The following is a 27,711-nucleotide window of genomic DNA, read 5'->3' on the forward strand; positions in this document are numbered from 1 at the left end:
GATGGTTTACATGTTTTATTGCTAGTACACAATAAAACAAAAAATGACACGATCCGACTATCAAAACTATACAAATGATCAAGTTTACACCAAAACAGGTTTGTAGAAATTATTATAAATGAACTCTTACATTTATTAGGATACAAAAAACATATGCGGGGGGAAAGAGATATATTCATAAATGTGGGGCTTAAACCAACGCCTTGTATTTGACGACTGAACAGTTAAAAGATCTATTCTTGTTGACATCTACATAGGTTCTAAAAGGGAGGTGTTTTTTTTTTTTTTTGCAAACGTAACAAATTCAATTCATATCCCAGACATACCCTGAACTCACAGATTTCAAATGGGCTTTCTTTGAATAAACAGGACTTAAAATCATGAGAGCAAAATGAGATACTTGGATGTTTTTTAAAAAAAAAAAACACAGTGAAAAAAACACACTAAAAGCGAGTGTCTTAAAGAAGGCTTGCATTGTGCAGTGCTGCTTGGTATTCATGCCTTGTTAGAGACCCCTCCCCTGGGGTGCTGGCAGGGCTGGGTACTCCCCGCTCCTGTCACCAGCTCTCACTGTAAACAGGGCTGCACCGTGACCCCGGCAGTGACACAGACACCCCCCCAGGACTCCCCGCAGCAGCTTTAACCACCACAGCCTCAGAAAGGTTTAGGAGGCCTGTATTTAACATGGTCTGACTCAACAAGCACAGTGGCTGGAAACTAATTCCAAAATGTCATTTTTATTAGATCTTTCATCAAAAAAAAACAAAAAAACCTGTTTGCAAGCAGAAAAAGTGAATTTTAATAACAGACATCCTATTCTCTTTCCATGTATAACGAATAAAAAAATAATAAAAATATATAGCAATACATTTTCTTAGACCTTATTCTACAGAAAAGGTCTCTCACTGGTCACCTCTATCCCCGAGTTGCAGTCTGCTCCCTGTGTGCCACTGTGCTTCAGGGACGTCTCTCCCTGCTCTACCAGGAGCTGAAGTCCCCGAAGCCTGTCTTTCCCTTCAGCTTCTTGCTTGCTGAAGCAGCTGCAGAGGCAGAGGCTCCGCTGGTTGAGGGGCCACCGTCCTCTGAACTGGCCGTCCGCTTACTAGGAAACAAATCAAAAACGACAAAATCAAAGCCCTTAACATCTACAGGAGTAGCTCAAAAATCTAAATTAGAAAGACATTCCTAAAAATCAGAGCCACTTTGCAAAGCTGCCGTGCAAGAAATATCCCCTTCCCTTGAATCCTGTTTTCTCATCGTTACCTTGAAAAAGTTTCATTGCATGGTTTTTACACAACAGCAACGGAAAAATGTAGATACGAAACTAAAACATAAAACAGGGAGGGTGTACAGAACAGCGAAACAATCCTGTGTTTGCACCAGAAGCATAACTGACCCACATTATCACAATGATCAGCTCGGTACACAAGAGAAGAGTTTGTTTCCTTAACGAGGTATACTGGCAGGTCACACACACACACACACACACACACTGGAGACAAAACATCTCTTAGCATCAACAAGGAAACTGCTTTCCCAATTCTTTTGACTGGCATCCTCTATCCGGAATGGGGAAAGACATCCCACTGCTGACACCACATGCAAGGGCTGGACTAGTGCAATCTGGAGGATTTGAGGTGAGCAGCTCTATGCAGTTCCATGACGCAGCCTCTCATTCCGCTCTCTCCTCCTCCCCCCCTGCGTTTCTGCTCCTTACGTTGTAACCGTGTTGATGTATTTGCCCACGCCGGGCCGGTAGGTCTTTGGGGCCAGGCTGTCCTTGCTCTTTGGAAGGACGGGGTTCGCTTTGGCTTTCTCCTCCGCCTCCTCCTGGAGAGTCTTCTCCCTGTCGGCTGCAATCTGACAACACCAACACCACCAAACAAATGACATTGATATAGCGCCTTTCACAATCAGAACTGTGGCACAAGCACAACTTCATCTCTTCTGTGTGCACACCTTACATGAATGTTTAATCCTGCAGTCTAACACAACTGTCATCTACCTTCAAGTATATAATACGTAAGCATGGATATCAATAGCACTCTTTATGGCGTTGTTTCATCAAAATCAGACAAGTGCTTTCCAAGACAGAGTCCATGAATTTCCAAATGACATTTTTATTTTTGCAAACTCTTAAGACTTGATCAGCTCAGCTCATCAGACGCCAGAATTTAGGCAAAAGTCACCATGATCTAGATTATAATAACTAATGCTTAGTTTCATCACAAAATTACGCAAAATGTCACGCGTGCACAGGTCCTAGCCGGCATTATATAATATTAAAGAGCTTCTAAAATCTTCCTAACACCCAATACAAACACACGAATGGAACAGGCAGTCTGTCAGATCAGATAAGCTGCTGCCAGTCTAGGCCGGTGCTTGGCACTGCACCTGGTCTTGTGAGACTCGACGCACCCTGTTTAAAAATGCAGCACCAACGCTGCTCCCTGAATATCAGTGTTACTGAAACCAGTCACGGCGTGATAGGTCAATGCACACATATGTTCGGACAGTTTCTGACATGTCAAGTTAACAGGACTGCATTACCAGCTGCGCTGAAGGGAAGCTGACTTTGTTTTTCTCTCTGTGTATCTGCATGTTTGAAACACAGGAGGCAAATCAAAACACCAACCTGGGCATCTGCCTCCTCATAAGGATCCACGAAGACGGTCGCATTCAGAAGTTTAATCTCCGACTGGGAAGATAAAAAACAATCAATCACAATCTATACATGCTCTTAAGGGATTAGTGTGGAGATTTACTTAATCTCTGGGGGGAAAAAAAAAAAAGATCTCTCTCCAAGGTGGAAGTTTGTACAATTCTAAATCGGTCAATGCAACAACAATATATTTTCTTCTCACAATGTATTTTCCCTGCGAGGTGCTGCAGTTTGTAAACACTGTGCCTGTACTGGATCTCCAGAAGCTCACCCGGACACGCCGGCTTCCCCCACATCGACACAGCAAGGAGAAGGCTGAACTGTAGCTGCTTCTCAAACAGCAGACTGGTGAAGTGGCCTGAGTGCATGAGAGAGCCTGCTTCTTAAAGACTGACGGTCCAACACAAGGAAGAATCAGTATTTCTCCCAGGACCCCCCCCCCCCCCTCTAATTAGGGTTTTGCAATTGTTTTGATTGATACCTTTGGGCGGTCTGTTTTGGGGTCACTCTCCACGTTTTCCAATGCAGTTACTGTTTCAAAACCCCCAACCACTCTGCAAGAAAACACAAAACATCACATTCATTATAACAAGGGGTTTGTATGTCACGCTTTCTTTGTTGTACCCCATTTCTCTTGCTGCAGGAAAGATAATGGGGTTTTAACTTTCAACTGAAATCATCTTTATTACCAAATGTTTAGTTTAGATATCCATCACACCAGAGCATTGCCATGACAAGACAATACTAAAACAAGAGATTTAACATGCACATAGCCTTTGAATAAATCCCATACTTCACACCCCTCTAAATCGTTGGCAAGTCAGAAATTAAACTTCCGTTAACAAAGTCTCAGATTTGAGTCCTGCCCAGCCTCCCCTCTGTGCCACCAGCAAACAGTGGTGCCACCAGGCTTGTTTTGAAATGGCTGGCCAGTACAACATTCTGCCGTGACTTTCTGGTTCAGCGGACCATCCCACATCGCTGACCGTTTTAAATGCTCTGTAATATTCTAGTTACGAGAGTCACTCCCCCGATTTAGCGACAAGGCAGAATTATCAGATGTCAGACAAAGGCACGTCTGTTTCAGAACAGCCGGCTTGCTCTTCTACCACTCCCACACTGCCTGGAGCATAGAAGCGCCAGAGGAATAAAGACCCCCCCTCAGCGGGGTCCTCTGTGCCACTGAAATAGCAAACTGGCACGGAGCAGTCCTGTTAACATGGCACCGAGTGATTACACCATGTCATTAATTCATTATATTGTATAAAAATCCTCGCTGTAATACATTTGTACATGATGTATTTGAGTGTATCTAATACAACTGCCTTCTCACAGCAAAGCAGGCCATTGATTAAATCTTTTGGCCACTCCTTTATTTCTGTTCAGAAGTTAAAACAACGTGTATCCATTCATAGGAGTTTAAACTATATGTTTGCAGACTCCCTTCTTAAAACAACATTGTAAAGCCAGTGAAGGACCTCGGTAAGAGGCACTGACTTGTGGCTTATCAAGTCCAAGGCCTTGTTCCAAGTGAATAATTCAGGACCCGCTTGAAAGAGCCACAGTACTGGACTGAAAGCTAAAGGCTAAAGCTAACCCACAGTCTTGCAGAAGCTGTGTTTCCATTCCACCCCTTCAGCTATCATTTAGGTGTTACATCCTTTCACTGGATTTCACTGGACTGTTAGAACACGTCTCAGCCCACCACCGGGTAAGAAAATATTTCACGCCGAACCTCTGGAATCCGAAAACGTACTCAATGAAGGGTCAGGCTCTTCCTGGGTAGAATAATCGCATGGTAAAATAAAAAAAAACAAAACAAGGATCACAGGCATTGGGCATGTCTTGAAAACCAGCATCTACATGATAACTTCAAACAGGAGTGAGAGGGGGAAAAAAAAAAACACACACACACCCACCCAGGAACATCGATCCTACTGTTTTGTTAAAGGGGCAATACTGAGGCATGTCCTTTTATAGGAGGGTGAACATTGAGACACTATCCATCTATCTCACTGCTTTACACACAATGCTTTTTGGCACGGCAGATCTATTTTTTTTTATTTTTACAATAGTAAAATCTGTCTTTTAACCCCACAGTTAAAGTGTTTTTTTTATATATATACACAGAGGTCAATCAACATTACAAATGAACGAATTGAACCAGGAAGCAGAGGTCTCTATACAGGGTGGTCTGTTCTAGGTATGGTTCCTGTAATTGACGATTCCCGCTCTGTGGGATCTCTCAACAGTTTAGAGCTAGGAGAGCTTGGTAGGTTTTCTTTTAAAGAGGTTGGTAAGACAGGTGAAGGGAACAAGCGATTTAGCCTGGAACAAAAGGTTAGAGGAGACGACAGAAGCCTTTAAAAGCAAACCCCAGACTACTACCGTATGAAGAGCAGCACAGACACCAGGACCAGAGAAAGGCAGAAAGTTTTGTAGCATTCATTTTCAGTTAATTTTTCAACTCAAAATGGTGCAGTTTGTATCTTTGGGTTTCTTGCCCTCAGGTTTTACCTTCATAAATGATTATCCCAGAATAATTTAATAAAAAAAACAAAAAACTTGAATCTGCAAGTACTTTGCAATATCAGCCCACAACTTCTATCATTTTAATAAAGCCGCCTCCAGAGAAGAGAGACAAATTAGACTCAAATCTATGTATCACGATCCAAAGCCTTTTGTCTTTGCTTTTATAAGTGGCTTTGGACTCCTGCCAATAGAAACACAGGTTTTAATCTCATAAATCTGGTTATCACACAGCTTGGCAATGAAACACAGGGCCAGGACAAACACAACACATGGCCTGGAGGTATATATTATATATAATTATATATATATATATATATATATATATATATATATATATATATATATATATAGATATATATATATATATATATATATATATATATATATATATATATATATATATATATATATATATATATATATATATATATATATATATATATATACACACACACACATACATAATAAAACATGCATCCAATGTATTTCAAGGAAACATCTTCATTACTGGAGTGCTTTTCTTACCCAAGCACTTTTAGCTCTTTCTCATGCATCTGCCTTTTCTGACACTCTTGTCAGATGAAAAACTAGGGCACAGAAACAGGAGCTGGAAGGTTTATCAAGCACACAGCCCCAGGCCCTGTGTAAAAACCCAGGGCCATGCTCAGTCTTGCCTCTGCAGCCACAGAAATAAAATACTCAGCTGCTCCAGATTCTACCTCCTGGCTCACTTGAGACGCAGCTTTCAAGAAACTGATCATGTGTGTACTTTATCCACCCAGACTGTACAGTACAGTACGTGCTGGCCTGAAATCTTGCACCTCATTCAAAAATGCAATCCGTTTTTGCTGTATGCCTTGAGAGTCATAATAATCAACATCTACACTATTTAAACAAGGAGAGACTGTGGCTTGGCCAGTGACCATGAGGGTACTATTGAGGAGGACTGTCAACTATTATTAAGAAACGACCATGTAATAAGACTGGCTGCTGCCGCTACTCTGTAAACGAACACTTAGTGATGTTGCTTTATCTAAACTATACCATGCTGTGTAACAGGAGGATTAGACTGCACTTCACATGCACTGTGTAATAGACATCTCAGCTTCACTTCTCAATAAAAGATGGGTTAACAAAGTGGAGGGCAGCAGTGTGGAGTAGTGGTTAGGGCTCTGGACTCTTGACCAGAGGGTTGTGGGTTCAATCCCTGGTGGGGGGACACTGCTGTTGTACCCTTGAGCAAGGTACTTTACCTAGATTGCTCCAGTAAAAACCCAACTGTATAAATGGGTAATTGTATGTGAAATAATGTATAATGTGATATCTTGTAACAATTGTAAGTCGCCCTGGATAAGGGCGTCTGCTAAGAAATAAATAATAATAATAATAATAATAATAATCCACCCATGATCAACAAGCTCTTTGCTAGTGCCAGTTTCAAGCCCTGATGGACAGGCCACATGATCATGCTTCAGCAACCCCTACTGGTCAGTCTCCACACAGGTCCAGCAGAGATTTCCCCATGGGGAGCATTGGCTGCTGAGGTTTATTTAGGATCCAGACAATGATGGCACTGAAATAAGCCAACAAGCTCGATGCTGTGAATACTCCATGAGCACCCTATATGAGATGCATATCCGATGGGGGTGCATATCCTGGATGAATACATTAAACAAACAAACCTATTCCAGATAAAGAGAACTAGTATCCTCTGCATTGTGTGAAATCCCAGAGTAAACACAGCAACACAAAACAGAACCACCCAATTCTTTCTTCTAGATACCAGCAGCATGAGTCAATGTAGAACAATGGGGTCAGACAGACCTCTAGAGACTATGGGGTCAGACAGACTGCTAGAGACTATAGGGTCAGACAGACCGCTAGAGACTATGGGGTCAGACAGACCGCTAGAGACTATGGGGTCAGACAGACCTCTAGAGACTATGGGGTCAGACAGACCTCTAGAGACTATGGGGTCAGACAGACCGCTAGAGACTATGGGGTCAGACAGACCGCTAGGGACTATGGGGTCAGACAGACCGCTAGGGACTATGGGGTCAGACAGACCGCTAGAGACTATGGGGTCAGACAGACCGCTAGAGACTATGGGGTCAGAAGTAAACAGAAAACCCACTTCAAAATGAAGGGTTATTTATCCTCAAATAAACTCAAATATAGCTAGCAGCACTTGTTATCGTTTTGGCTAGATTAGAATTGAATGGAGTTTGTTTTTACTGTGTTTCGCAGTGGTGCTGAATATTTCTGTAGGTGTAACCGATTTCTGATTCAAGCCACGTCTGTCACAAACAAAATCACAAACTAACTATTTACCTGATTGATGCAGAACATTTTGAATTGTAAAGATTTTTAGCTTTATAATGCTACATGGATTTATCTCTCTCAGCATATTGTAGTATTTCTTTTTTTTGTTTCATTCATTCAGGTTCAAAGTAGTTATTGTTGCTTCATCCGTCAGAACAAAAAAAAATAAAACGTGAATGAATTCTTACCTCCCAAACACCGTGTGCTTCCTGTCCAGGTAGGTGCAAGAACGAAACGTAATGAAGCTGTGGAGAGAGTAGCGTTACTGTTAATATAAAGCTGCACAACATGCACGTGGAAAAATGAACATCGAATCACATGCAATAAATAATCTGAACACACTGCTAAGGGGGGGGTCCCACATTGCTTTATGTTCATCCATCTTGCTAACACGATCTAGTACTTGAATTAGTAATACTGTCATGCATCGCTCTGGGACTGTTTCTTGAGCTCTGCAGGAGCATTTTGCAATGGTTCCCACGCTGGATATAGCACGCTGAGGGAGTCTGGGGGACACTTACACAAACACAGTGCTCTGGGAGGCCAAGCCAAGAACAATGGATTTAAAAGATGGGTTTGGGTTTAAAAAGACTCACAATTGAGATTTATTGGTGTTTGGCCCCGAGTTTGCCATGCTGAGGACCCCGCGGCCCTTGTGCGAGAGGTTGGGTTTGAATTCATCTTTGAAAGGTTTTCCCCAGAACGACTCCCCACCTGAAACCAATAACCAAGAGACACAAGCATTCAGCTGGAGAGGGAGCCAAGGAGACGAGTTTACAAGCATTCAAACTTTAAAATGCCCTTCAAACCCACTACGTTACTGCAATGCCTTAAAATGCCCTTCAAACCCACTACGTTACTGCAATGCCTTAAAATGCCCTTCAAACCCACTACATTACTGCAATGCCTTAAAATGCCCTTCAAACCCACTACGTTACTGCAATGCCTTTCTTCTGTCCTTGCATGGATTCCATTTGAACTCTTTCAGCACTAGTTAACTTTACAAAAAGAAAACGTCCTAAGTTCAGTGTTAGAAAAGAAAAAGATTGAAAATAAATGACACAGAGGCACGTCCAAGAGTAGGACTTGTCTGCTGTGTTGAGTGGAGTTTTGATTTTTTTTCGCCCCCTCTAGACCGATTTGAGAAGTCAGCAGTGTTGACGGCTCTAACACTGCAGAGACCAAGGTTTTATAATTCCTTAGCTGCACTATCCACCTCACTGCACTCTCATCAACGTTTAGTTCTTTTTTATCATCACAATCATCTCTGAGGGTGCCACAATATAGAGCAGTCCTCTCCTCCATGCTGCTCCGCAGGTATTAAAGTCCCCCCTGCTCTCTGCACAATAGAGGTGCAGGGACGGGTTCAAACTCACATTGCTGTAAGACCAGGGAGGTTCAACACAAAAACACATTAGGGTGCCCAGGGACGGCACAAACACTGTTTCTATTTCTTTCAATTACCGTAAACGTCGAATTCTAGAACAGGTTCCAAATGAAGAACCGCGTGTCACATCAGCAAGAGGAATAACGCATCTTGCTATGTGCCAGCAGGCACTCGAAGCTATGATAGATTTAATCTGGGAGACAGTAGTGTGACATGGAAAGTGACAGAAGATATTCAGAAAAGTGGCAGTGCAGTCCAATCCACAAAGTACAGTGGAGAACTGGGCATATGGTCAGTGGTTTAATTCCTGAATCAATAATCACTGGTTAGCAATCAATGACGTGGTAGCTTGCATAAAGGCTCAAGTCCTAAGTCTTTGACTGAAGTTTAAATGGCAAGGTTATTTGGGAGGGGGGTGGGGGGGGTTGGATACAGAATTACTAGACTAGCAGCTTCTGTTTCAAATCACTGCATATGCTCAATAGTTTTGGGTTGTACCATGGGCTCAATGAATCTATACTTTTAGTACTGAATATATTCGTCCAGCAAAGGGAGACCTTGAAACCATAGATGTGTTAGTTTAGCACTGTATAACTCTTTGTTGCACGTTGTACACAAAGCTGCAAGCCATTGTGAATAATTACAACTACAGTTAACATCTAGCCCTGGTACGGCATGATGTACAAACAGATTGTGCAAACCAGACTGCATGCAACAAAGGGTTAGTGAGCTCCAGAATCCACGTGTATAAAGCCAGCCTTGGTAAAACGAGCGAGGTGATAAAACCAGCTTTATTGCAGGGTTCTCCGAACTGAAGAGCGCGCAGCGTGAGATTTTACAGCTTTGCAATTTAGTTTTAAATGCAGCATGCCGCTATAAAACCTCCCTCGTGACATTTCTGCATTATTTATGACAAACCTGACATTTTCCCATTTTCACACCAGAAGGAAAAAGAAAAGGTTGGCTCACTCCCATAATGTTCTACTCTAACGAGAAACCAAGATCCCAGTAAACTTGGGTGGAAAAAAATATTTGTACAAGTCTGGGCAGTTTGGCAGTATCAAACATCTTGCTATAATAACACCCAACCCATCTACAGAACCAAAGCATTAGGCTCCTTGAGACACAGAGGAAATACTGCTTGAGAATGAACAGGCAGAAATGGTGGATTCACACAGAAAAGAAAACCAGCACGTTACATTCGTCTTGCTACCCCATAATCTCCATTTTGAAGTGCTGCAATATTTATTGTCGTTTTGGCATGCAAATTGCATGCAATTAGAAACATCCTCGGTTCATTAAATCTTTAAGTTATTCTGGACACAGCAAATCTAAACAGTTTGAAGTGATTCAGTTCATCAAGGACCATCAAGAAAGGACCACAAGTTAAAAAGCCACCAAACCTGAATAGATTACTACTTTCCAAAGTTAAATTATTTTCCATGTTTAGCTCAGCGACTTTATGCTTTCTTACTTGGGAAGGGGAACAAGAAAATGAAAAATGGCATTCAGGGATCACTGCTCTGCATGTATGTAAGATACGTTGTGACTTGCAAGACCAGGATCCGATAAAGTAATCCTGAAAAGAAAGGCACCGATCCTACTGAACCAAAAACAACTGCGAAGCCACACCCCATTGAATAAAAAAACATCTGCTTCACAACTTGCATAACCAGGTTTGTTCTGCAGAGATTGTTTATATTGAAATGATACATTAACAGTTTCACTCATTGATAAATGTCAATGGGTACTACCCTAATTGTAAGCATTTTATAAAACTCTCTGAGCCAAAGGATTAAGACTGTGACCATCTGGAACAGCCCTGCATGAACCGATCAGACTGAACCGATCAGATTTAGGCCAATCCAAGCAAGTCCAGAATCCAAGTCCTAACCTTCGAAGGCTTACAGCTATGCAGATAACCATGTTATTTATGGACTGCTAACACTGTGCCTGCTGATCGGCGAGTAAGCTTGCCCAACACCATCAGTGCCAGATAACGTGACTCCAATATCACTTCTACTGGCACGTTACCTTTCATAACAAAAAGGGAATAACACAAAATAAACTCCTAGAACCAAGACTTTAGCAGCCAAGAGAGACTGAAAAGCAGCAGGGTATCTGGAGTTCTAACTGATACTGAGACTCCAAAAGTCCTGGACCGACCTCGGGGATAGGGCTCCGCTACTCTTACCATACAATGCATTGAGATAATTAGATCAGCCGTGGAGATAAAAAGGGCTTGGCTATAACCAAGTGGAGCCCCCCTGGACAGAGCAGCTGGGAGGCATATCCTTAGCAGCCTAAGCCACAGCTGACTTAACCTAGATGCATGTGATTATTATGGAACAGGCTGTCTGTCTGCCTGGAGGGGGCACAAAAAAATTCCCTAGCCTTAAATTCATAAACAAATGCCCCATGCATAGGTTAGTCTATTCTAAATGTTGCCCAAACAAAGAACTGCTATGCAACTTCAAATTGCGAGGCTGCAGACAAGCGTAACTGATCAATCAAAAACAAACACTGCAGTTAAGGTTCAAAAATTTCTGCACAAATTAATTTGCAACAAAACTACGTCTTTGTTCGGTCCGAGAAAAAACAGCCACTTGAGGTCAGAGCCGTGCAATCAAAACGTGAAGCTTGTAACAGTGCCCAAGGAAGTAAATGGTCTTTTATAGGCCATTAACTCGCTTTTTAACTGAATATTAAAGACAGATGTTTTTTTTTTATGCTCTAGCAGCAGGTAACACAGTCTATGAAATGGCTTCTGGAAAGAGCACAGAATTCTTCTATTACACAGAGTGTGGATGTTTGTCAAGCCTTTACACACCGCTCCAGGTGGAACTGCTAGATTAGACCTTGCAGCTGAAGCCTGGAGCCTGGACTCATCAATACAACCCTGCTTCCCTCGTGCAAGAATTGGAGAGTGACTGGCTGGAGAACTTCACTCCCACACAGACAGACGTTCTAACAGGTGAGGAGATGCATTAACCTGCTGACAGACACCAGCACTGCAGAGCATCACACAGACTGCCCACCATTCTGACCTTCCCAGCCTGGGAAACAAACAGTGATTGCAGACGCTTCTATCTGTAGATTTCACTTAAGCTGCACAAGTGCAATTACAAGATGTTTTGTTTTTTAATTAAGCAAACTCTGCCTGTAGAGACTACTTCAGCGTGGCTTCCATTATGCATTAATATAAATTCATCTCTATTTTTAGACTGCTTGTCTGTGAAAGCTGCACTTTTCTTGGTCCCTAAATGTAGCCTTTTTGTTCATACAAAGGATTTCCTTTAAAAGACCTGAATCTCAAACTTTAGTTTTAAAAGTTTAAAGCATTTCAGAGTTCCCAACCGTTTCCAATATACGCATGTATGCTACAAATACAAGTGTTAGTGCTTTAGATGTTGTTGCTGGAACATTATGTTGCATTATGTCAAAAGCAAAGCAAATTTCACTCACTCATTTTAACAGTGGCTGAATAATTCTAGCGTGAATGTTGCAGAAGAGAGAAATAGCAACTAGGACGTTATTAGGATGCACAGTGTTAAAAAACTTTGTTACAGGCCATTGTGGGAATGGGTAGACTTTGAATTCTGATTCTTCTCCCTTTCCTATACCGTGCTAGTGCACAGGTGCACTGCTGAAATGATTCACAGATCTAAATGCATCCTGTTTATTATTATTTCTGTGTATTGCACACTAAGGCTCTCTGCATACAGCGTGTCAGCATCTAGGCTACTCTTTCCAGTAGCATACCCCATCAACCCCAGCGTTACATCACTCTTAATTATGTAAATCTGTTTTCAAACTGAAGGCTAGGTAAGCTGATCCTAGGTTAGTAAGCCCTGGAAATAGCAACACGGCGGTGTTTGCAGATCTTTTCACTCCCCTATATTCATTAATATCTATATATATAAAAAAACACATCAGTAACCCCTGCCTAGACCAATACAAATATCTGACTATGCTAAACCAAGTGAACAGAACTGGAAAACTGCCTTGGATGACTCTGGAGGAATATCCAAATTGCTGTTCCACGCTTTTAAGACCACAGTGTATCATCAGTTATAATCGTGCAGATTGGAATGAAATAAAATGCAAATACCCAGCGCAGTAATCATATTACAGAAAAAACAACAACAAAAACAGCAGCTTCGTACGAGGAACGTCTTTCTGCCTGCCCCATGCTTTGCTCGTGTGATTTCGTTGTTTCTGGAATCACGTGGGAATCCCATAATCCTACTCATGTGACTCACGGGAGACACAGCAATTGGGTGGGGAAGTTCAAATGCTGATTAGGGATTCTAAAAACATGCCTTTCATTGCCAAGAGATTTAGGCAAGCATTGCTGATTGCACGGCATTCGTTGCAAGCTTCACAAAATGAACGTATGATCTTCCAGTCCTTTAAGATGCTCAGCAGAGTGCTTGAAGATTTTACTATGGACTCCATCAAGGAACATGCCACTAAAGCAGTCAAACTAGAAGGAAAAAATGAGAGCGAGAACTAAAAGCAGCAATAAGAGATTTGTAAGATAAAAAGACTTATCTAAACCACCCCGTCCTGAGCAACATTATCCTTGGCATCAAGTCTTTAACCGCTAATAAATAAAAGGTGATTTCGAACAGATTTAATGAAGTTTGACGAGAAGGTACAGTGGTCTTATGTTGCAAACTGTTGCAAACAGTTAGCATTACTGAGCTGGTGGAATGCATGCTAGCATTTTAATGAGACAAAGTGTTGTTAGAATGAAAGTGAATTATTCCAAAAAAATAATGTAAACTTTGCGGGGGTAGGATATTTCCTTCTCATAAAAACACATTTGAGACGCATAAAAAAAAAAAAAAAGCAAATAAAAGGATAGCGTGCCTTTTAAATTTACAGCATGCCTGGATTTAGTTAACTATTGAATAGAGCAAATCCAATCTAGAAAACCAGCAGGCTGTCGCATACAGTACTGCTTCTCAACACGTAGCGATACACATGTAGTCTGGTCTGTAGGTGCGATAAACAGCAAGGATGGGTAAGAGACACTGAACAAAGAACTGCTGTGATGAAAAGCGAACCGTCTTACCTGTTCCTGTTCCTGTGGGATCCCCTCCTTGAATCTGGGGAATACAGAATAAAATGACTACAGATGAGCGGCAGGCTGCCTCTCAGACACAAAGCCATCATCACAGAAGCAATGTGTTTTCACCTAGTTGTGTTAACTTAATACTCAATTAACCTTCAGGAAGCGATGCCACTGTGCTGCTAACCCCTGTCCAAATACAGTCAAGCCTTTTATTACGAGCTGCGTCCACTGCTGAAGGACAACAGCTTTTCATTTCCATAGGAAAACACAAGCACAGTAAGGAGGAACCAGGTCCCATTGATCATGTTGATCACTATCATTGAATAAGTAGGGAGATTTCTATAGATCATGTCCTCAGACCAGCCTTTCAATGTTTTATGCTCCAGCAGTGTGTAGAGTCACGCACTGCATAGTCGCTGATGGTTGTGCCTGGTTAAGATGCAGACGGCTTCTGATATCAGTTAACAGGTCTTTGTGAAGTCAGTCTTAAATTAATGCAAATGTAAAAGAACAAAGGAATTTAAGGCTTCCTGTCTGTCTCTGAGATTAACGTCACTGTTCAAGTTTTGCCTACGGGCAGATTCTTGGTGTGTTTTAAATGGTGCACCCAACAAACACCACACAGACGCTGGGCTTGCAGTCTGTTTTGAATTACCCGTTTCCATTGATCAAGACGCTTACACAAAAGCAGCCCTCTCTTTGTTTAGCAGGTGTGCAGAAAAACTTATGTAGAATTTGCATGACTAATGCAAAGCATATTGCTATGCTTCACTCATGCTTTGAGACAGGGAGTATGATTCTAAATGAAACAAAACACACTCATGTTACTATAATTCCCATAGAGCTCTCTCAACTGCTTCATAAGCGGATTAGACATTTCAATGTTATTCATGTTTGTTTTTCTCCTTTGACAAACTCTACTCACTTGGAAGGTACCATTGCTTGGCTACAACACTGTGTGGTTCCAGAGATTATTTTATTATTTATCTTACCATAAAGTTCCGGATGGATCTGTGAAAGACGGTGCCATCGTAGTATTCTTTCTTGCACAGTTTAATGAAATTTTCACATGCTTTTGGTACCTGAAATAAAAATAAAAAAATGAATAATTAAAAAAAAAAAAGCAACTGCATTTCTCGACCATTTCATAATCAATGCAAACGCACACAAGGACATTTTGTGGATTGTTATTATTAATATTAATCTTACATTGGAAGCCAAACAAACATTTGGAACGGGCTGCACTCCCACACACCAGGATAGCTCAGCTCGTCCACACAATGTGGAAGCACGGTGCTGCCTTGCGTAAGACAAAGGGCTGCACCTCACAGGATTAACCCCACTCATTTTGCCTGTGCTATGTATGGTTCGTAGGTGGCTATGTACTTATGCCACGTCTCTGTAGTAGATTGAAGATGTATACGTTTGTTTCAGTAATCACATCACGTCTGAAAGTTTGAATCGCCTCTGTGAACCTCAACACAACTCTCAGAAACATGCCGAACCACCAAGTACACCTGATAATAAGAGCCCCATTGCTTAGCAGTTTGATTGAGTTTAAGAAGAGACACCTCAGCTCGTTACCTATACACTGGGGCTAATCAAGCACGTATTAAAATCTGGAATGGGTGAAACTGCTATGCAATAGGAGTTATACTTCCATACCCGACCATGATCATCTTCCAGTTTCATGTAACTCCAGATATTGCTTTGTACTACTAGTGATAAGATCGTATTACCCGCCCTCTGTTAGAAACTATTCATGGTGTGGCAGCACCTGGTTGCAGCAATGACATTTTCACTGCTGGCTTGCTCTTCCTTTACAGAAAGCCAGTATCTTTGTTCTCCTTTAGTCTGGGGCCGGCGGATTTCAATGGCATTGTTTAGTACAGGCACAGAGGCAAAGTCCTCAAAAAAGACCCGGTTCCAAGCTTTGCTGCTAATTTAGTCCCAGACGTCTCTGATCTCACAGTCTGCCCTCCAGCACAAAGCTGATAATCAGAATAAAATAACCAAAACGCCTACTCTGAGTCACTCAAGATCAAAAACCAGCTCGATATGCGGTGAAGTCAAACAAATGGGTATAAAATCTTTAAGAGGTTTCCTGGACTAAAGCACAGCCCCCACCCGCTCAGCAGATTTAAAAACAGATTTTGGGATAAAATCAACAGTTCCCATATACGTTTTTTTAATGCTCAGAAATTACAGTTGTAACTTAAGGTTAGAGTTATAATCAAAGGAATCGTTCAATTGATGCCAAGCAGAAAGCAAAGGTCTAATGCCACAGGTCTGTTTAACATCATAACAATATTATTAATTTACAGACCCCCTCGAATACTAGGGCAATTATGAGCCCAGCTGGGGGGGGATATTCTACAGTCTCCAAGACATTTTCTTCCTCCTGATTGGATAGCCAGGCAGCCAATAAAAAACAAAGGCTATGAATACCCTGCACACTGTTACAAGGGGGGAGACAGGCTCAAGCCGTTTCCATGGTTGCAAGGAAGGTTTTACTGTCTCAAAACAAAAGCACGTCCTTACAGGTTACAGTAATAGACTGCATATGGAAATACATACAACTGCCTTAAACACTAAAGCCATGTCCTGGCAAGCCGACTCCAGCACACAAGAAAGGCTTTATGCTTTGTTGGGTTTCTTTTTCAATACAGCCTCTTTTTAAACAATGATGTATATTATTCAACATCTCATTACTGTTAAACAAGATGTGGTGGTGGGGGAGACTGGTGCATCACTGCATTTTACAAATACTGTGTCCTTTATTGTTGAAAACAACAGAGCACTCAACCCAGATCTTAATTATTCACGGCTTTAATCCAGGAGAAGGGTTCTCATCCCACACGTTTGCAGAGAAACTGACAAGTGGTTCTGTTTCTACATAGCGGGGACTCGCTTGGGCTTCAGAGCTTTGTTCTGGGCAATAAGATGCATGTGGGGGTAGCAAGCAGATCAAGAACGAGGAGGAAAATTGAGAGCAGGCAAGCCAGAAAGGACCACTGCCTGCTCTGAACCTCAAGGCACTGGCCTGCTTCGATACAGACAATACGCAATGACAGCTGTGGCACTGGATTTACCCATGCAGATAAGGAGATCACATGATGCCACCGATCCTAGGAATGCTTCTCCACACGCTCGGAGAGATCATGACAGTTTCACTGCCTGACATGTTTCCAGTGTGTGATGCAGAGCTGCAGAGTTATTAATAACTAATTAGGCAAGTAAACAAGAATAATGAGGTTAAAACAGCACTGCACAAAACCAAACAAATTGCATGTGCTGCCATCGAACAAATACCAAGCCGCTTATGGACAATCAAATGGGCTTGAGAGTAAAACCCATCAGCTTTGCTAAAAAAAAAAAAAAAACACATTAAAACATGCTCAGTTAAAATGTGCACAACTTCAAGGACGCAGCATGCCAAGCTTAGCAATCCATTTATTTAACCTTATTGGCAATTCTGGAAGAGATGGACTTTAGCGGTTTTATTGCTTATTAAAAATTGGAACAGCATGGGCCCCCGACTGAGAATATCGCTGAGATTACTTTGATGGATTAGAAAAGACAACACCAGGAAAGCGAGGGTGCCGCCCCAGCTTTCGGCTGAAGAGGGGGTCCAACTAACTGGGTCACTGAGACACACCGTCACTCGCTGCTGCATATAGCTGCTAGATAAATTATACATCAAACTCAATTAAAAAACAAAACAGAGAGAGCGAGAGCGAGAGCCTTTATGGCAGGGGGATCTCTGATCAGTATTTTTTTTTTCCCCAATACCCAGAACAGCCCTGCAAAGTTTAATTTTAAAAGATCTTAACGGATTCCATTACTTCTGACACTTCGACTCCATTTGCCCCTGGGAGGATATTTATTGGTGTATTGATTTATTGATGTATTGGTGTATTGATTGATGTATTGATGAATTAATGGCTAACATTGGCTCTACTTCTTTTCTTAATTAGAACTTTCTCAGTCTCCACAAGTAACACAGCCAGCGAAGTTCTTGCTTATAGACTGCTACAGACTGTGATGCAGCCCTCCTGGGAAAGTCAGTATTGTCTTGAGATGAACAGGCCATCAACTCCCCACCCTGGACAGAGTGCTGAAATACCTCCCATCTCCTGCCCTCAATCTCGAAAGCTGCTTTATTAATTGAGACATTCGAGAAACCCAACATCCTCAACACTGAGACTGAAGGCATGCTTGTGAGCACTGCAGTACAGTTATCAGTGATCATCTTTAATGAGATACCATTAAAGGGCTTTGGTTTTGTATTCCGAGTTAATTTCACTGTCCATTAGATCTCAGATCCTCCACACACTGCTGTATGAGATTCCTAGAGAGGATATGGAGGGGTCCTTCTGCTATTGGGAACTACCTTTACCCCACTTCAGATGTTCATACTCACTTTCTCCATACAGACTTGCCCAGAAATGACATTTATTTAGTTTCAACACGAATACATTTACCATGTCGCAGTGTAGCTCCAAATTCAGGTCCCCCTTATTGGTGTGTAGCCGCACGTATCCTTTCTTCTTTACATACTGATAACGCACGGTGTCATCCGCAATAGCATCTTAAAGAAAATACATGCATCATATAAATCACAGTTTATTCTGCAGAATGGAAGTCACATTTTTCCTATTTCTTACCCATGCCTACTTAACTCCTTTTGCATAGCATTTTGATACTGATATGCAACAGGAGTAAACAAAAGTGTCAACTATAACAGACAAGTTTGGAGGACTAGACATGTAAATGAATACAGTTTCAAAGTTATTATTAGGAAAACATAAACTGAGCCAATATTCATAATGGTTGTTGTCCTGTGCTTCAGCGCTGTGTGAAGTGTCATACAGTGCAGTCAAGAGTCCAGAACGAGGCCGGCACAGCTCTGGTTAAAATGAAGGCTGATGTCACTAGCTGTCAGCAAGAGGCTGCCGCAGTTCATTAAACCAACGAAGCTAATTACCTGCTTCCTGGATTGTTTCAGGTGTCATTGCGGTGGAGGTAAAGGAAGCTGAAACTTTTCCTGTGGAGTAGTGAGCCTGTGTGGGGAGGGAGGGAGAGAGAGACAGAGAGAGAGAGACTCAGTGCCGGTCTCATTTACTGTAAGTCCCCACCAGGGTTGGGATCAATTCCTGGTCTTCAATTCCAGGTCCCTGTTAATTCCAAAAAGGAATTGGAAATGGAATTGAAAACGCAGGAATCGACCCCAACCCTGGTTGCTCACTGCTTCTACACAACATCATGGGGCTCCAGAGGATGTGTCTCCTCTGATTAACTCTGTCACTTCCATTATTATAATATAAAAGCAGAAGAGAAAACAATATTCTAATGCATTCGCTTCATCAGCACATGTCAAATGCTGTCTTGTTTTCTTTTCCAGAAAATATAGAAACCTGCGGTTTTGGCCATGGGGTCATGGTGTCCAATTACTTAACAACCTGTCAGTCCAGATCAGTCACACACACTACTGGACACATCCCAGTCTATAGCTTGTAAATGAAGGTTTGTGATCCATCTGCTTTAGAAATCCTGCACTCTCCATGCAAGCATCTGATTCAGTATGCAGTAAATCACCGAGACTGCCAACTGCACATGAAGACACATTCTAGATTGGGTATGTTCCATCCTTGGAGTCTGTGCTTTCCCTTTAGTAATACAAGTGTGTACAGTGTGTGTGTGTGTGTGTGTGTGTGTGGGGGGGTGTATCCTTTCCAAATTCATAAGGGCCACTAAGAACAATAGGCTTATTAAACTAAACTGGTGATCTATGAACATTCCCACTAAAAAGAGTAGTTTTGTATACTACACTAAATTTGTCACTAAATCAATTCTTTTTTTTTGTTGTTGATGGGTTTCAATATTTTTTAAAGCAAACAGTCTGACCAGCCGTTATCTCTTCTTGTTCACATCCAGCCCTTCTGCTCCAATTCCTCTACAAGGGAACATGTCTATTATTTTTTGAATTTGTGCACAAGCAGCCTCAAAATCATAAGCAATACGCAAACGCATGAAGACCTCATATGAGGATGCCGCTGCCACCCCATATAAAGCAACAGAGAAAAATCTATTTACCGTGTCCAAGACGACTTCTTACCGCGTTCAGTTTGTCGGTGTTCTTCTTCTCGGCAGGCTTCATGGTGGAGGCCAGCAGCTCGTCCCCTTTGTAGTCTTTATAGAGCTCAGCCAGAGTCTCCCTGGTCTCCAGATTGGTGGTTTTGAGGTGGTACGCTGGGTGCAGCTTGGCCTTCTCCTCATCTGCAACACAGAGAAGCAAATCACCAGCGGCTTTGAAGCCTAGTAGAGTCAGCAAAGTGCAGAGTCCCGCTCGGTCATTAAGACCGACTCAACAGCGCTCCTAAAAGAGCCACGCTGAATTAAACCTTACCTGGATCTGTAACTTTCAGATTGTTTTGAACGTGGAAAAAGTTTGACACGTTGAACTTGTCCAGGTTTGTAGGATCCTGTAAAAAATAAACAAAAAACAACACATTCAGCAATACATTTTCTCTTTCAATAATACCAGTGAAGTTTTGTCGTTTTTTTTTTTTTTTCCCTCAAACAAACAAAGACTCAGTAGATCACCCTGGGGAGAAAGCACCAGTTAAAGAGTAGGAGTGTTCACAAGTGCCATGGTTTAGATCATTAAACTAGAGCCTGCTACCTCCAGAAGTGACAGCAGGGCTACAACGATGCAGGTGAAGGTGTTCTGAAGATCTGAAAGCACCCACCTGCAAAGTAATGAGATCCTTCCTTGCAAAGGGTTCGTCCGACAGCAGGTCCCTGTAAGTTTTGGTTTTGATGTTGAGCTGTTCCACCGCCTGAGAACGAGAACAAAAGCGCTGCTCTCAAATCCCAATTTTCCAATAAGAGGGGGATTCAAAAACAAACAGAACTTGGAAGATACAATATATAAAAAGGAACGAAACACGACATTATCAAAGTTAATATATAAAATAAGAAACGCCGCTTGAAACTTTAGATTAGTGTCACAACAGATGCCAAAAAAAAAAAAAAAAAGACTAATTACCTCGTGAGAAAACACATTTCCAGTTTTCTTGTTGGTGACGATGTGAGAGTTGTCTGTGAACACTGTGTAGAGGACGGGGCAGTGGTACTTTCCTAAAAATGTATGCAAAAAAAAATATCTGGTGAATAGCCAGCAAAGGAACCACAGGGATGGAAATAAGACTCCTATTGCACAGCAGAGTCATCCATTCAAGGTCATAACTGCCACAGTGTACAGGTAACAAGCTTGGCTGTGTCTTAAACTCTCAGCTGTGTCTTATTGAACATAGTACAAGCAGGAATAGATCACATTGCTATGAAATAGGAGTCTTATTTCCATCTGTTAACCATTCTGTATTAGCGGGGTGTGGTTCAAAGAGCACACCCATGGGTACTCTATACTGGAGAATGACGGGTACAATAAAAGAGAGAATTCAGATATATCTAACTAGTTAACTACTATGTTACTGGCATTAAGAAAAGCCAACCTAGAATCAAACGCATTGCAGGATTTGGTATCAGCGTATCACCTAAAACAGTGAAGCAGATCACAAGTTCAGCTGTGTCGAATTAATTCATACCAAAACCTGGCTCAAAATACATACCCTGAAAACAACCTGTTACAAAATCCTGTACTGCATATTAACTACTGCAGCTTATAATAATTCACAGCCTGGCTCTCTCGCACGCCAGTTACTTATTTCTACCTTACATTAGCTCGGTTGGATTTCTTTTTCTAGAATTGAATTGAAGCTGTATCTGGTGCAGGGCAAGTGGAAGCTGTGGAAGCCCTGCCGGCTGTACAAGCAGGAATCCCATTGAGACACGAGAAGCAAAGCTGCTAACCCACAGGGATTTCAGTACGAGAGAACGAGAAGTGAAACGCTTCAGATGTGTACAGAACAGCCGCTACAGCGATGGCACACAGGTCACCACTGCGGGCCGTACTCCTCACTGTCAGGGTTTACTCTGATGTTGAGCTGAGATGTTCGGTTTCTCTGAAGAACGGGAGTGCGTATGTGTGTGTTCACACTTATGATGAATACAGAAACTAGACCAGGATGAAACAGTGAAGGGTTTGGAGCTGTTGACTTACCTGTGATGTAAACTGTGTCATTCTGAGAAACATGTGTGCTGCACACAGAAACCTGCTGTCTTTTTTGTTCACTTGTATACAACAGACTCTGTATTGTCATAATAATATAATACATAGTAATACAAAAAATTATCTGGTCAGCGTTAGAACTGACAATTTATTTGCGCTGTGCAGTACAGATTCCAAAGTATTACACTGGCACATGCATGCAGATACAATGCAGTTATTGTTGTAAGGTTGGTAAATCACAGAAGAACCGTTTCTCAGTGCACACACAGGGATCTGTAGAGTTCAGTATTCAGTGGGTGGAGGCTAAGGGGCATGGTTTTAACCACCACGCTAAACTAAAAGAAATGCCATTCCAAGAGGGACTGATACATATACAAGGTACCTTCACTGTTTTTGAAGAAGTTCAGTTTGATAAGTGATTTTGCTTCCAGTTTCTGAAAAATAAATAAATATAGCACATGCATATTAATAATGACACTGCGAGTTCTCATGAGGCAGATGACAATGCTACTGATGCATTATTTACTCCAATCTTTGAAATACATTCATATTACATTGAAACCCTAATAAATCCCCCTCCCCCCACAGCACTTCAGAGCTTTCCCATCACACAATATCTCTGGGATGAAAGCAATGAAATGCACTGCTCCCTCAGAACAACCTGCCCCAGGATTGTACTTGGATGAACCCTATTCCTGAGACTCGAGGCCCACGCTGGATGTGTGAAGCCACTTTTCTTCACATTAAGCTGCAGGCACTGCTGTAAACAAACCTGGAGATGATCTGAGGAACAGCAAACAGAGAATTCTGTGCAAAGATCAAATTAAGCGGATTCAGAAGTGTTGTTGCAGTCAGCAGCTGTAAAAATCCATTCAGTAAAACCAGGGTCTATTTATTCCACTATGGACGAACTGAAAAGGTACGACTTGGGCAATTTGCCCCCCCTGTGGAAAAATCATGCCCCTTGTCTCAGTTAACTAGATGCATTCAGCCCTGTATACCATGCACTAGCCAAAGTGTGACCCCTCCTAGTCATGCTCTTCTGACAAGGAGACAACATACAGTTCAAAAGGACTTGAGGGACTTAACCTCAGCAGGGTTATACAGACCATCATCTATTTAACATACAGGCAATGTCCGAGAGGCATGGCAGTGTGTGGTTCAGTTTTGGGTTCATGGAGATAACTAGCCTCTCCTGCTAAAGCAACACTACCCTCTTAGCAATGGACCCAACTTCCTTTCTGTATGCATTTGATATACAATTAGCACACTGGAAGGGACACGTTGTTCTGGTTTCAAGTCTTTCCACAGAGCAAAAACTTCCAACTGATACCAGTACTTCTCTTCCACAGCACTCAGAGCTGTTGCTTTTGATTACCATGAAGGACAAATAAATGATTCACTGAAAAACAGAACATTTAACAACCCAGAGAGCCGTTATTATGACTCTGTTCAATTGCCATGGAAACCGTGATGCAGCAAAATCGCACACAGAAGGGAGGGAGGGAAAGTTTAACGTCATTCCTGGTCTCAGATTAGCATCAAACTACAGCAGAGCAGCGCTGGTAACCTGCATCACCCCCGCAATGTCTTTAAATACCAGGAGAAGGTAGAACTGGAACCAGAACATACGTAAACCCAGCACCGAGGGACACGCAACAGTGAGCAGAACCTTTAGCAGGGGTTCTAATTGATCAGAACACAGAAAAATATTGATTTAAAATGCATATATATATATATTTCACAGCTTAAAGCACAGCATTGTTCAAATACTGTACAGATAAAGGAGACAATATCTTTATGGGTAGAATAATATATGCGTTTAGGATGGCAGAGGGATATGGAAGCTGTTCAAGTCTGATAGAAGTGTCTGAACCCTCTCGTCTCTGCTATTGGCTACTCCTCTCTGCCAGCAGGTGTCAGCCTGGCTTCAATCACACAGTACCCATGAGCCCTCTTCATCTCAGCCTCAGGAAACATTGTGATAGGCAGGCACTGGCCCAAACACACTCTTAAACAAGTATTAACAACAACAAAAACAAGAGTTAGGCTTGTAGAGCACCTAATCAAGCCAAGACATCTAGAGCGGCATGCCTGCCCTGCAGCACATATCACCCCTGCAGAGACTGTGGTCGTGTTTCACGGGTAAACAAAGCAGGATTGTTCTGAGCCCCGGGGGTTAGTGGAACAGAGCAGCTGGCACTCCGTGATACAGACTATTGGTCTCAAATGAACCCGTGGTTTACGTGATAGCAGGGCACAGGTCTGGGAACCCTGGAGTACAGAGTCTGGTCCAAATCCAGTCTCACATGCCATTGTGATGGCATCTACCTTTCTCCTCTTCTCGCTTTTTATGCTACTGTGTGTTACCTCGTGTTTTCAAACCAGCAGCTGAGCCACCAAAGCACCCAAAAAACAATACAGAGAACAATAACTATCAAGATCTCTTCAATTGACAGCAGGGGACAGTTTGAGCTATTCCATGTTCTCCGGTGTGTCTTCACTGAAAGGTACCTGCAGAAAAGATGCATGGTGCATCAGACTAGGATCAGGTGTGTCTAATCAGGCTCACACTGGACTGGCTCTGCTGCTATGCAATGGTAGTCTTAAACTAACAGGGATGGAAATAAGACTGCTATTGCATAGCAGTTTCACCCATTCCAGGTTTTACTACAAGCCTGATTAGCCCCAGTATATACAGCCCTGCAGCGCTGACCTCATTGCAAGACTGCAGACAGAGGTTTGCTCTAGACGCTCGTAATTTACAATCTAGCTTACACACAATTACATTCGCTCGGGTCTAATAAGAAACTGACCGGGGGGTGACACATCACTCCCTCTGCCATTGAAGCATGGCTGTTATTACTAGGTTAGTCACAGTGCAATCAGCTAAAGAAATAATAAGCTGTTCACTCCTCTGAGTTGTTACAAGACACTGTGACCCTCCTTCATGGTCTCAGTTGAATACCTCACGGCATCATTGTCCGGTGCTATTTTACCTTCATAGTACAATGTTAAGAGAGTAGTCCCTTATGGCATCAAATGTTTGTTTGGCTAGCGCAGAAATCCTAATAAAAAGGTTTCTTTTTTTTTTTCTTCTCCGTTAGTAGGTCCAAAAATAGAGGCAGGAAAGATGAGCGTTGGTGTCGTTTTCAAGGTAACCTACATGGTAAAGGACCGTCTCCTGGCACAGCAGTCACGTGCTTGAAAAGCTTCAGTTGTTTACTGTCTGTCTCTGGCCTTGAGGCCTTCCCTGTCATGCAGCTGCAGAGAGGGAGGAAGATTTACCCTGACAGCTAAAATCACAGCCGCAAACATGCAGCTGCAGACACTCAAGGAGAATACAACCTTCAGTGCCTTCAGCTAGTACAGCTGTAGGGGGTGCTGCAGAGGAGTCTGAAAACGACATTGTAGGGTACTGCAAACACTCATATCTGACGGCTTTTACTGCGTGTATTTGAGGGTATCCCACGCCATCTAGTGGACAAGAGGGTGTTTATCCATATTTCAGATTACCGAGGACTCCTTGTGCAATAGGTTCTTACGCATCAATGAAGTGCTTTACTTCACTCATTGCAAGAAGCGTTTTAAAGTTCCGCTCGCAAAACATACCTCTCCGGAGGCTGGGTTGGTCCCAAACTTCTTAACCCATGGAACTATACTCCTGCACAGTAAAGGAAAGGAACCATCAGATTAATTTGTGTCCAGCACATTTTCTACAGCGATCATACTGGCAGTCAGTGTCAAGCAATACAAAACTCTGGATTGCTCTATACATTCCTGCACAGTTCCCCATGCATTTCTTTATTTTTTGAGAGCTCTTTTAGTGGATCACTGCTTTCCCCATTTTGCATTTCTATGCTCTAGTTTCTTGCTAAAGGTATTCCTCTGATCACACACGAGCTTAAAGGTAAGACACTTACAGGAGGTCAAAGACTTGCCCTTCAGGTGTGCACATGGGGTACTCAAACGGCTGCAGAGACAAACTGAGGAGTAGAGAGAGATCAACGATCATACAGACTGTGACAACAAAACAAATGAAATACATCCCACCTTCAACTCTGCAAATGTACTTAAATAAAACCAGAAAGGATGAGAAAGACTGATGGCTGTTCATAGAAATCAATTCTGCATGTTAATTTGCCTGCCACTCATTCAAAATGCTTTTTTACTCCCTGCCAATTAATGACCTTGGCAGGTGCTAATTAAGTACTGTGCGGCATGTATATGCAGCACTCCTGTTAACGCACTCATTTGCATAAGTGACACAGAGCAGGTTTAGCCAAGAATTCATATCACTGAAAACGGCACTTCAATAAACATCTAGTAAAAAGTTGCTGATAGCTATGAGATATTAATGTGTACAGAAATATTAGAATAATACGTGTGCTAGAGAATTGTACTCGTTTATTTCAGTATTTTAAACTAATCTTGCGGTGGAGTATTGATATATAGGTATGGAAGACACAACAAGCGTTGTGATAAATCTTCACTGACCTGCAGTGATCGAAAGGCAAACGTCTGAAATTGGATTTTGGAATTTCTGGAGGAGGCAAAAAAAAATATGAAGGATCGTGAGTGGAATAAAACACTTCATTCAGCGGGTAGGGTTCGCTTAACTCACAAACACACAATTCTACCACATCTCTCATCCTTGACCTTTATTAATATAAAGACAACACAATGCGGAAAATAAAATTATAAACGTATTTACAAAAGTATAGGAAAACAGAATACAGCTGTAGCACTATTACCAGTACAGTCATACTGCCAGTAAGAAGTCCCCAGAAGACCGCTGCCAGTAGCTTAACACCAGGACGGAAGACAGACACATATTTAATTGACTTTGAGTTTTGAGAAAGTGAAACGGGCGGTTTTATTAAGAATGTTTTGTGCAGCTACTGGCAGAATCCGCTTCCGTACTGGCAGTAACATCTGCCTTAATAATATCCGGTGTGAATAAAGCTGATCAAGTTCAGCACATTTCGTTTTGTACCTGGTTTCTTTCCCCCGTACAAATGAGTGTACTCAGCACACGTGATGTACCTGCAAAGACAACAGAAGTTACATCAACAAACTTGAACCGCAGGAACACTGTGCAAGTACAGCGTGGTGTGTGACTGTCTAACACAATGCATGTCATGTGTTGATCTGTCGATATTATCGTACACAAAGATGTATAGGAATTATATAACATTAGCGTTTCGTGATGTACTGTTATTTAAAAACACGTTTGTCAACAAAGAAGACTCACATTTTATCTTTTTGGTGCTGCCTTTTCCCCATTTTGCCGGCGTCGTAAATACACTCCTCGGCAGAATATACTGTAACAGAACGGTTATCCCGCTACTGCAAGGCGATGAACTGCTCCAAACAAACTCGGAATATAACGATAATAAAATCAAGCACTCCGACACAACACGGAACTTCCGGAGTGCATTTAAAAAACAATGTGTTACAAGAAACCACCCGGCTTGATATTCGGACATGAAACAGGAGTTCCGCAACGTTTTTACCAGTAGATGGGGACACGGTGAGAACATTTCGAACTGCAAATGCAGCACAAGCAACTCATGAACGCGGACATAACACAA

At 42.1% G+C, this 27,711-nt stretch overlaps 1 protein-coding gene across 3 annotated transcripts; it reads right to left on the reverse strand.

Annotated features, from left to right (window-relative positions):
* Positions 1-27,551, reverse strand: LOC131739351 (RING-type E3 ubiquitin-protein ligase PPIL2-like). Of its 3 annotated transcripts, none has more exons than XM_059032781.1 (20): positions 27,372-27,551; positions 27,114-27,163; positions 26,615-26,660; positions 26,041-26,103; positions 25,730-25,781; positions 22,500-22,551; positions 21,035-21,126; positions 20,736-20,825; positions 20,393-20,468; positions 20,102-20,262; positions 18,971-19,046; positions 18,468-18,574; positions 14,976-15,065; positions 13,984-14,017; positions 8,113-8,230; positions 7,705-7,761; positions 3,144-3,216; positions 2,636-2,698; positions 1,718-1,860; positions 1-1,102 (listed from the first exon to the last, which is right to left on the reverse strand). In XM_059032781.1, exons 1-20 carry the CDS (start codon positions 27,401-27,403, stop codon positions 979-981), a joined length of 1,599 nt encoding a protein of 532 aa, XP_058888764.1. In that variant the 5' UTR covers positions 27,404-27,551; the 3' UTR covers positions 1-978. The 3 variants fall into 3 exon arrangements, with proteins under 3 accessions (XP_058888764.1, XP_058888766.1, XP_058888765.1); XM_059032782.1 differs by having other exon boundaries at positions 962-1,102; positions 1,718-1,868; positions 2,634-2,698; XM_059032783.1 differs by lacking the exons at positions 26,615-26,660; positions 27,114-27,163; positions 27,372-27,551 and having other exon boundaries at positions 22,500-24,631.
* Positions 27,552-27,711: the final 160 nt, after the last annotated feature.

This window comes from Acipenser ruthenus, chromosome 11, assembly GCF_902713425.1.
Source record: "Acipenser ruthenus chromosome 11, fAciRut3.2 maternal haplotype, whole genome shotgun sequence".
NCBI classification, from domain to species: domain Eukaryota; kingdom Metazoa; phylum Chordata; class Actinopteri; order Acipenseriformes; family Acipenseridae; genus Acipenser; species Acipenser ruthenus.